Source organism: Grus americana, chromosome 7 (assembly GCF_028858705.1).
Source record: "Grus americana isolate bGruAme1 chromosome 7, bGruAme1.mat, whole genome shotgun sequence".
NCBI classification, from domain to species: Eukaryota; Metazoa; Chordata; class Aves; order Gruiformes; family Gruidae; genus Grus; species Grus americana.
Genome location: NC_072858.1, coordinates 5,276,533 through 5,288,180, shown reverse-complemented (window position 1 = coordinate 5,288,180; position 11,648 = coordinate 5,276,533). Strand labels below are relative to the sequence as shown.

At 43.4% G+C, this 11,648-nt stretch overlaps 1 protein-coding gene across 1 annotated transcript; it reads left to right on the top strand.

Annotated features, from left to right (window-relative positions):
- Positions 1–1,035: 1,035 nt before the first annotated feature.
- Positions 1,036–10,622, top strand: LOC129208686 (deleted in malignant brain tumors 1 protein-like). Its single transcript, XM_054831866.1, has 9 exons — positions 1,036–1,351; positions 2,149–2,460; positions 4,252–4,402; positions 4,719–4,930; positions 5,171–5,343; positions 5,851–6,239; positions 6,821–7,077; positions 7,265–7,335; positions 10,509–10,622. Exons 1-9 carry the CDS (start codon positions 1,036–1,038, stop codon positions 10,620–10,622), a joined length of 1,995 nt encoding a protein of 664 aa, XP_054687841.1.
- The last annotated feature ends 1,026 nt before the right edge of the window (positions 10,623–11,648 follow it).

The window sequence follows — 11,648 nt, the reverse complement described above, 5'->3', positions numbered from 1 at the left end:
GCAAGTTTTAATGCATCATTATGGGCAGTAACAATTTCACAGTCACAACCTAAACTGCCATAGCTGACAACTCGCTTTGCATTGTTCTGTATTTTTCAAGTTTTCCTTCAAGTTGAGGTCCATTAATATTCTTTTCCTTTACAAATATCCATCCATTTTGAGTAGTCTGCCACCTTGCTGTTTTCTGATTTTACTTTCCCCTTACTTTTTAAGAAAAAGTAGTTAATGTGTATGTTATTTTCTCCTGTATTAACAACAGATGGTTATGAACTGAGACATGGCTGACAGCAACAGGTTGTTCAGGTGTTTTATATATGTTGCAGTTTTCCACATTTCCTCAGAGGAAGAGCCTAGAGAGCTGAATTCATGCTAGAAGAAAATTCTGGCTACATCAGTGCTTTGCACTTGGAAGAAAACAACAAAACTTGCTCCGACACCTCTATTACCATATGTGTGCTGGGTTCAGTGTCTTTCTAAGTGCCATTTATTTCTTGCATTTGTAGCTCCAGAGCCTACGACAGACTGGCCGTATTCAACAGGTAATTCATGCTGGCCTGATCCCCTCCTGGCCTTGCACCAAGCATCACCCCAAGACCACTGTCCGGGCTGCTTCCTGGGGATGACCTGAGACTCTGCAGAAGGGCATCTGCAATGATAGGTCCAAGCCCTGCTGCTGCCAGCAACCCTAGAGCTCCTGACTCTGTGGCAGGGGCCTGTAGAGGACAGCCTCCAGCTGTGCCTGGGCCGTGGTGTCCTGTGTCTGGGAGTAGGTGCCACATCAGTACCTTTCCTGCTCTTGACATCTGGAAATACCACTTCTGAGAACAATTTTCAATTGGCTGTTACCCACCTCCTTTCTCTCCGTTGACCCCAGTCAAGATGGAGTATGCCATCAGAGTAATTTGGAATGATTTCGCTTCATTCTTGAGGAGCTGGGCTTGTAGTTAACACACAGATGTACCCATTGCACAAGCACGGTCCTCATGTGGGTGGTGTTTTTCTTCCGTATTCACAGAAGAGACCTCCACAACCCCAATGGCCTTCACAATGCCAACAACCTCAACACTGAAGACAACCTACATAGCAGAGACGACCTCCACAGAGGAGGCAACCTCCACAGCAGCAATGACCTCTGTAGCAGAGACGACCATCACACCATCAACCATCATAGCAGAGATGACCTCCCTAGTGGAGATGACCACCACAGCATTAACAACCCCCACAGCAGAGACAAGCTCCCCAGCAGAGACAACCGCTGCAGCATCATTCTCCTCCCTAGAAGAGACGTCCTCCCCAGTGGAGACAGCCACCACAGTGCACATGGTTACCACAGCAGAAGAGAGCACACCAGGTAACCCTGTCCACTGTCACTCACTGATCTCTTCAGTGCCCTGACCTCCCTTCCCAGACCTGATTGGACTGGTGGGAGTCTCCCATGTCTGGGCCAGTCCAGTCAGGCCATTCCAGCCATGCAAGTCCACAGTGAGGATGCAAGCAGAGCATGGAGAAGAGCTGGTAAACTGGGGGGGGGCGGTGAGACTTGGGGGTAGAACCTCTGTAGAAGTTGTTGGTGAAGTAAACTGGGGGGGGATTTCCTCTCACTGCAATGGGGGGGATTGTGACAGGGGATCATTCTGCCTTTGCCCCTTAAGTTCCTGCTCAGGTAGCAAGTCCCATAGCTATTTCCTAGACATGCTTTGGGATTTGGGATGTGACTGGAAAAGAGAAAGCTACTGCATCAAATGTTTTGTAATGCAAGTTAGACCTCCATGGGCGTGTGGTTCCTGCCTAGGGAGGAGACGGCTTTGTGAAACAGAGAAGTCACGATGGTCATTTCAATTGAATGAAAGACCTCCACAAGATAAGAAGTGCCATAGGACAGGAGGTCCTTGAAGACAGGTTAATTCAGGGTGCATGACATGCGCTGACTGTGTTCAGAGCCTTTTTCATTGATACTAAATTCTTCCTTGCATCTGTAGCACCAGTGCCCACCACAGACTGGCCATATTCAACAGGTAATTCATGCCCACCAGACACATCCCCTGCCTTGCAGCAACCATGCAGGCTCCCTGCTGTAGGCGCCCACCTGCAGACCACAGGGTGCTGGGCTGGAGGCACCCTGACCCAGTGCCACATGCCTCACCCCAGGTGCCCACCTGCGGCTGGTCGGCGGGAGGAATGGCTGTGAGGGCCGCGTGGAGGTGTACAACGGCAACAGCTGGGGAACGGTGTGCGACGACTTGTGGGACCTGAGTGATGCCCAGGTGGTGTGCCAGCAGCTGGGCTGTGGCCAGCCCATGGCCGCCCCGGGCAACGCACACTTCGGCAGCGGCTCCGGGAGCATCTTCCTGGATGACGTGCTTTGCCATGGGGACGAACTCTCTCTCCAGACATGCAGGCACAGCGGCTGGGGCGTGCACAACTGCAGGCACATAGAGGATGCCAGCGTCATCTGTGCAGGTGCGTGGGCAGCAGAGGCAAGGTTGGCTCTCCTCTGGAGCTCACAGTCCCCCACGTGCCCATCCCTTCCTCACCAAGATCCCCACCGTGTTACCCTATACCCTGAGGTGGGACCGTGTCTGTGCCCCAGCACTTTTCTCCTGAGCAACACATCTCACTTGTGGCTTTTCTTCCTCTGCACCCACAGCTGCCCTGGCCACGCCAATGCCTCCATCAGGTAATGCTCTTCTGTGGCTCTTCTCACTTTTTTTATTTGTGGGCTGTCTCCCTGTTGGGCTTTTTGAATTTGATTTTTGTTTCTATGGCAATATCACTTTAAACTTGCATGCTAATTCTTAGACAGGCTGTGATATCCCCTTGCATCTCAGTGACACTCATTATGCAGTTATGCTGTTTGGCTGTGGGCAAGCCATTTTCTCACCTGGCTCTTCAGCTGGGTCAAGGCTTAGGAAGTGTTGTCTAAATCTCTAACTTTTAACCACATACATCAGTACTGGCAGGGTGGTGTAGGTGCTTTGTTCAGCACTGAAGATCTAAAGGGCAACAGCATAAAACCATGCCAGGACTTCATGCACACTGTTATTCTATTGACTAATTTTTTGTGCGTGTGATACAGTTTTCTTATTATAATTTCTATACAGCACTCATACATCATTTTTTCTCCTGAATTGTTTTAATTTTCCATCTTTGTCTTTATCTACTTCCCTGATGGTATAACTTAATTTGTCTTGCTTTAGAGTTTCCTTAAAAAATGTATCTTCTTTTTCAAAATTATACTGGTTTAATTGAAATGCTCTCCATTTGCATTCAGAGTCACAGGTTGTTTATCAGAGAAGCTGTGTGCAATGGGTATAATTTTTGGCTCATCTGCTCGCTAGAGCTCCTATGGTCTTCAGCCTACTATTTTTGCATTAGAAAGCAGATTTTAGATGTAGAGCTTGACCTTTCACAGTTGAAAATAGTACAAAATTGAAGGTGCCCAAGAGCCTGTCCAGTCTGATCAGGGAAAGGGGCAGTGTCTGGGTACAGCTGATGCTCCCAAGCTTGGGATAGCCCAAGAATCCCAAAATCTGAGGCAGGAAGGAGTGTGCTGCACTGGGGAGTGTCCCTGTGCTGGAATGTAAAATAGGGAGAGGATGTTGCCTTCATGTGTCACATCTTGTAGGAATTAAGTTCAGAGCCTCTGCTCACCTTCCTATATGAAAACTTTTAGGACTATCTGTGTGTTTAACATAAGAATTAAATGCTATTCATGCTGGCAGGAATGTGGAAGCTTTTTGCAGCTACACTTATAGGAGAAATGAGATATATTTAAGACTTGGCCCAGGAGCCTGGAGCACTTATTTGAGTCTGAGACCATAAAATTACAGAGTTCCCTAGAAGACTTGCAACTAATTTATCCTCCAAAGTCCTTCAAGGAATAAAGAGAAGCAGCAGAGTAACTGAGGCGATGCTGTCTGTTCAGGAAGGTACTTCCATTCTGACTGTCATGACACCTCCCAGAATCAGATCTCAACTGCAGAAAGTAGAGACCAGAGCAGAAAGCATCAAGGTCTTACCAGCCCAGCCTGAAGAGGGTGGAGTGACATCATGGATGTGACAGGGAATCCCAAATGCAACGTGAAAGTAAACCTAATGCAAAAACAAATATTTGGTTTGATGTGGGTCATACAGAATATCTGCAGTCAGCTGGAGACCTGCTTTTCAGGACCTGTGGATGAGACATATACAGCTCAAGTACAATGTTGTAGAAGTTACAGTAAGTAAATTCTCTTCCATTTCTTTCTGCAGCACCTTATTTTTGTGGTGGCTCAATCTCAGATTCCTCTGGGATGCTGCAGAGCCCATTCTACCCTGGAAGTTATCCGAACAACGCTGACTGCGTGTGGGAAATACAAGTAGAGAACAACTTCCGTGTTGTGCTCACGTTTAGAGATATTGTGTAAGTAACACATTGATTCTCTGGGCAAATAACAAAGTCAAAACTTACTTGAGAAGTTAGAAAACTTATTTGAAACAGGCAACCTTCCCAATTTTAGAGATATTTTCAACAACATCCAGCAGTTGGAAGACTACAACAAAATCTGGATTAGTGTAGTGTTTTCTGCTCGCAACAGTATATTTGCTATAAATACATACAAAATGAATAGAAGCTCTGCCAGGAAAACTGTAAGTGCTGAAAGATTTTATCACGTGTTGGGCAGTTAAATCAGAGTTTCGGAAACTCATTTGGCAAGGTGTTGACATTTCTTCGCCAGGATGCAAAGCAGCAGATGCCAGGATGACTACATTGAACTCTATGACGGGCCTCCTCACTCTTCCCCACTTCTTGGGAGACTTTGTTCTGGTTCCTTTCCCACCTACGTATCCTCTTCAAACATGATGACCATTCGCTTTCACAGCGATTCTAGATACACCTTCAGAGGGTTTCAGGCTCACTACTCCTCCATTCCAGCAGATCACAACACTAGTAAGTTCCGGGTTGGTATTTCTCAATGGACAAGCTTGTTTATTGTTTTTGTTTGCAAAATAAATATTTGTGTGTATTTAAAGATGTTAGGGAAATGAAATTATGCATGTGAAATATTGGGGGGGGGTGAACTATCTACCTTCTAAATTAAGAAAAAAACAGCATTCAGTTCAATTACAACCTTTAATCATAAACAAATTCCTGAAGTCACTAATATGTTTTATTTTCTTCTTCTACCAGCCCTTCAGTGCTTGCCAGACTACATGCATGCGGTGGTTAGCAGAGACTATCTCCAGTCTCAAGGTTACTCGGCACAGATGGTCACCCTGAATGACAATCACTGTGAACCAACAGTCACCTCACAGGAGGTTATCTTCAATATTCCCTACAATGGCTGTGGGACTATGCGAGAGGTACGCTTACCATTGTGCGCGCTGAATTACAGGACCCGCTTTAAAAGAGTCACGAAAGGGCCATTGCGGTCCACAGTGCTAAGTGGATCAACGAGACCTGAGGTTTTTAGCTTTCCATGCCTTAGGGAATCCCCATGCTTAATAGAAATGAGCTTCTAGGGAGGAAAGCATGGAAGTTATATGAACTTTCTGTGATTTAAAGTAAACATAGTGTTTTAAGTGCCATGCAGGTTTGGGATGAATGTGCATTACACATGCGGTGTTTTGTACAGATGTTCAATGAGTTAGCTGTGCCTTGGATTTAACAAAGAGTTTTTCTCCACTGATTTCTGTTTAATTACATACTTCAGCAAGTTTATGTACAATGTGTGAGCAGAGAAGACCAACATCAAGCTTCTTGATTTAAAGAGTTTAAGATGAATCTACATTTTAAATTACATATTACTCTATCAAAGCTTAGAACATGCTAAAAATACAATTCCTCACTTTATATTACATGTTAAACAGGAGAACAATGATACAATCAACTATTCCAACATGATCAAATTTAGATCTTCTGGGTCCATAATCAAGAGGAAAAAGGATATTCACTTACATATCAGTTGCAAAATGCTACAGAAGACATGGATACAATTAATGTATGTTGCTGAGGATACTGTAGACGTGCATGAAAATCAGTTTGGAAGATATGATGTGAACATCACTTTTTATGACTCCTCATCATTCTTACATCAAGTGCATGACTTCCCATACTACATTGACTTGAACCAAAATTTGTACCTTCAAGTTTATCTTCACAGCTCTGACCCAAATCTGGTGGTGTTTGTGGAGGCATGCATGGCATCACCTGATCCACATGATTTTAGCACTCTCACCTATAATATACTCGAGAACGGGTAAGAGCTTTCTCAAGTTGTTAGAAGCATGACTCTAATACCTTTTCTGCATTTATTTAAAAGATTAGAGCCAATGTGAATTGGTTCAGATCTCATTATCAACAGACTGTTTTTACAGTATGAGCCTGGAAATAAGAAATTTAGATCTTACTAGCACTTTGTTTCACTTACTTCATCCTTGTCCTCTATGCAAAACTCAAATTAGTGGGAGTGAGGTAGATGAGATGAGATGAAATGGTGAAAATTGGCAGCAGGAATCTATCGTCTTAAGCATTAAATATTTTAGTGAAATGAGGTCGAGTATTAGATGCATTTTTTCATGTTTTGTGTAGCACAGACATGTAGTAAAGAGTCTGTTCTCCCCTCTTCACCACCTAAAGTCCTCTCTTGGAAAAAAAAAAAGAGTTGCCAATGCTCTAGCTGCTACCTAGGACTTAAATAAGTCTATACTTAAAAAGTGCATACTATGCTATAAAAGTTGCATTTTTATTCCATTGTTTTCTTAGTACCTGGCTCTGATATAATTTTGGTTTAATCTATTGTATGCCTGGAGATTAATTCTCTTTTTCATTTCTTTCTAGATGTGGAGATTCTTCCTATGCCACATACTCCTTCCCTGACAGCCACTTTGCTCGGTTCACATTTAATGCCTTTGAGTTCATTAGCCGTCATCCGTTAGTCTACCTGCAGTGTGAGCTGGTGGTGTGCAGGCTCCGTGACTATTCCTCCCGCTGCTACCAGGGCTGCATTAGCAGATCCAAGAGACATACGAGTCCCGCTGAGGAAAAAGTGAACGTGGTTGTTGGACCACTTCAGCTTCGAGAAGGGGGTGCTCAGAGTAGGAATACTAGTAAAGGCAAATAAATATCTCTCATATTTACTCTAAGACTGCTTAGGGCTTCATGAAAAGCCATAGCTCTGCGTTTCTGACATCTGTCACTGGAATCTGCTTTTGCTAACTTCACCATAAGAAGGAAAGGATTGTCTGGCTGACCCAAATGTCTACAAATGTCTTCTTCTTTCAGCAACTTGCAAACCCCCTGTTGTCACCTGCATGTCTACAAAGTGTAACTGCTTTGGCTGTCCCAAAGGAGAGGTAGCACGTAACCCAATTTAGTGCTGTAACTCCAGTCTGATTGTGTAACAAGATGGCCAGCGGGTAGCAAACTCCCAGCCTTCTTGAGAAACAATTAATTCCCTCAGTTGGGTTCTGCTTATGAAATTTGCATAGTTAAGTTGTCATCCCTGTTAATATAAGGTTTGTTCAAATAGTTTAAAGCAATGAAACTGTAAGAAGTGAGGTTATTTCTGACTCTGATCTCAGAACCATCCCTTTTAACGCATCAGCTCTTTGTGCCCTGATCGTTAATATATTGAGCCCGAACCCCCTCTGCCTTTGCTCGCAGTGCTGGGCTCTTCCATGCCTCCTCCCCAGGCAGTTCCCACTGCTGCCGATAATGCCCTCACACCACTTGCTGCTGCTGCCACCATCCCGGCAGTTGTTGTTTTCGTTCTTGCCGGTTTTCTTGCGAGACCTGCACTGAAGAAGCCACTTTTGCGTGGGATAATGCGAGATCAAAGGTCAGCATCAGCTGCTAAATGATTACAGGGCAAACCAAAATGCTTCACTGGCGACAGTCACATATGTGCCAGTTGTAAGAAGCTGTGATGTCTTTATCTACAATGAATCGTAGCCTGTCGCAATGCTTTAGGATAACTTTGTAAGCCTAACAGCTCTGAAATAATTAAGAAATAATTTCAACCTTCATGTCACGAGTTGTTTGGTACAATCATTACATCATTTTTCTCCTCTCTATTTCCCTTCTCACATCCTTCTGAGACCATTTATCGGATGCCTCAACATTTTGTGAGCTGGATTAAAAATGTGAATGAGGCATCAATAAATATTTCAAAGTTTATTAAATGGGAAGAAGATTTTATTTTGGGAAAAGTAATAGGTCATGTCTGGAAAGCAAATGTAAAAATTGATCTTACCATGGCATCTGGAATTGTGGCTATACAATATTCTAATTATTCTGAGCTTTGCTTTTAATGCTAAATTTCTCATTGAAACAATAATGGATCTGTGCTTATTTATAAAATGCAGAGATTTCCAAGCTGAAGTAATCTGTTGTGTGAGGGGGGTAATTTAAAATCAAAGGAACGAATGTTTACAAAGCAATAATTCTATTTTGTCTTTCAAATTAATGTCTCTGTGATTAAAATACAAAAGAATGTTTTACTGTGTTGAAGAGCGTGGTCTATTGGATTAAAAATTCACCAAGCGGTGGACTGAGCCCCTGCTGCACTACCTAGGGAATTTCTAAATATCTTAATATAGGCTTCAAAAGGAATCAGCTAATTCTTTTTCTTTCTGCACATGCAAATTTACAGAAAATATCTGCCTCTAGGAAGCCAGATTGCTGACCCTTGATTTAGAAATGCCTTTTCTTTTGGTTTCCTTTACTTTCCTCTGCGTGTCACACACAAAAGCAAAGTGACCCACGTTGCTCAGGGGACTCGTAAGGACCTGTCTGCCTGCATTTCCCCCGCCCCTGTGCTCCCTCCAAAGCAGATGGCTGGTTGATGGCTGAGCACCCTCTCCCATCCAAGTAGGTCCTGCATCCGCTGCTGTTCCCATAGCTTCACCAAAGGGGAGGACTTCAGGAAAGGTGACGGGAGCTTCTCCTACGTGCCAGCAAGGAAGAACTGTCCTCTACAGACACAGTGTTTCTCCATGGTATCAGAGAGAAAGCTTTCCCTCCAGTATTTGACTTTCTGCCCATCAATTGTATTTTGAAACACTCCTACACACTGCTGTGAAAAGGTGTGAGGTACCTCTGTTTTGTATGAGTGTTGGGCAGACCTTTGTGTGTGTGTGGCTACAGCAAGGCATTTCAATGGAGTTAAACTGGAAAGGGTGGGTAAAAAATAAAATCAAGTCTAGCAGCAAAGGTAAAACAAATGACCAAACCTCACAGGGAAGGTCTTGAAAGACTCTGTGGTTCCTCATGGATGATAGATGTATTTGCAAAAATAAAGAGCAACAGACCACAGAAATCATCATGCCCTGAGAGGTCTAGAAAGAGTTCCCCAGCCATTTTAGAGTAGCTACCATTGCTCTTTTCTCTCCTGCCATTTCTGTATTCTCCTTATGACACACACCTGCTGCTCCTGAGATCCCTACTACGGCCCTGGTCTCCTTCTCGCTCCACATTGTGACACTTGTCCCCATGAGCACTGCAGCCTGTTTCCCACACAGCTGCAAGGTCCCTGCTGCTGCCTCCATTCTCCATGCCAGCCCCCCTCCGTGCCACCTCCTCCTTGGCCACGGGCACCACTGCTCACCCAGAGCATCCAAAAACACACTAGTTGGAGCTTCCTCTGCACCCTCAGCCCAACATCTTCACAACAGATGTTTCCCTAGGCAATCTCTTCTCATGCTTAATGAGACTCACTATTGAAATTAGTGGCACCATAGAAAAGGCTTTTCATAATATCTACCCTCAATTTTCACTGTTGCCATTCAAGCCCATTAGTTCTTGCCCTGTCTCTCCTGGCCATGGGGAGTTATTTTCTCCCTTTTCTCTTTAGGTGCATTTTACCTATTTGCAGGTCGATGGTTTTTAATTAAGTTTTCACTTCTCTAGATTAAATAAATCTAAATCGAAAAGATAGTGGGCTGATAATGGTGTTTTGTTTGCAATATTTAAGGCTGAACCCCACAATCTGATCTAAAGGCTTGTCAAAACAATTGGAAGCTTTCCCTTGGACATATATCCTAAACCTGGCAAAACCATAAATCTCATCCAAGAGATCAAATCTCAGTCAGGACACTTTTCAGGTTTCAACAAAATGTCATTTAAATGTTCAAAGACATTTTATGTCTCCTTTCCAGAAGGAAGTTTTGTACAATCTTTTAATACTTTTAGTTGCTGCTCACAATAAAATTATGTCATTTCTTCCCCCCCGCCCTCCTCCCCCCCCCCCTCTTAGTTGTATGCTTTGTACTTGTGAGGACTTTGGCTTCTCAGGACTTACCCAGCCTTTCAGAGTGTGTTGTGCACATTCATAAATCAGGCTGAAATATGCTGGAAATGCAAATGGCCAAATCCCACATAAACATTTACCTCTGGTGCATGAAAACATGAAAAGCGAGATCTGGGATTTTTGCCTTTCATCTCCTAATTGAAAATACAGAGAATTAAAGCCAAAATGTAAACTAAAATTGTTTATTTGGCCTTTTGATTTGTTTTCTTGTTTATTCAGGTTGTGTGGGATCAGTGTTATGCCACCCACATGGTGAAGCCTGGTGCCTGCAAACACGAGGACGTCAAGAACCAGGAGTGCGCGGAGGCCACTGCCTTTGCTCTTTTTGAATGAACTTTCTGGAGGCTGCTTGTTGTCACCTCCTCCATCCTCAGAGAAGACACACCAACCATCACTTGGCAGGTTTTTGCTTTGAATAACTCTCCGACTTTGGTATTAGATTATTTAATTTCTTCCTAGTGTGTCTGTCACCACTCAACCATGTAGTAGGTACTTGTTCACTCAGCAGTATGTACTCAACCAACAATCTCAGCACCAACTAAACATGGTGTTTGCAACATCATGCTAAAATCCCCTGCAGCATGAGCCATGTTGGGAGAGGACAATGACTGAATTACACCACGTATATCCAGACCACGTAGCTGCAAGTATTTATAACTCGAAAGAAACAGCACATCCCTGAACAGCTCTTCTGAAGTGGCACTTGAGAAGGTTTGGTTTTTTTTAATGGAAAGAGAATGGATCCATAGCAATTTGGTTTCAAATACATATACCTTTTTTGGTAAAAAAATTGTATGGGCTCTGTGGGTTCCTGCCAGCGTGCTGCTCCCAGCGTTACCATGCAACCTGTTTAGCCAGCATTGAAGTTAAAGCAAAACTCAGAAATAAAGTTGATGTTTGTTTGTTTGTATGCTGAATTTCCTGTGCTTTGGTGTCCTGTTTATCCTTCTATTCTTACTTTGCAATATGAAGCAGATAATTCAAGTCTGTAGTTCTCTTTCCCCAGAACATACTAGAAAAATATTTATAATTGGGTATTAAGAAACATTATTTTGTTTCTGGGTCCCACAGCCAACAAGTAGATTGATTTTCCAGTTGTTAATAACAAATACCCATGTTTTGTAGATTGAGACTAAAAAAAATATCTTATTTGGGTTTGCAGGGTATGGGTAGGAAACACAATTTTTCTTGTTTTCATTACTTTCTTCCCGTGCCTTGCCAGAGCAGCCCACAGTTTTTCAGGAGTATCAAGCTGAATTAAGCAGCTAAACATAACCTTCTGCTTACAGTTCTGACTCTGGTGTCCTTTAATGCCTGAGACTGAATGCTTGCACCAAATTCCAATTGAATAACTAAATG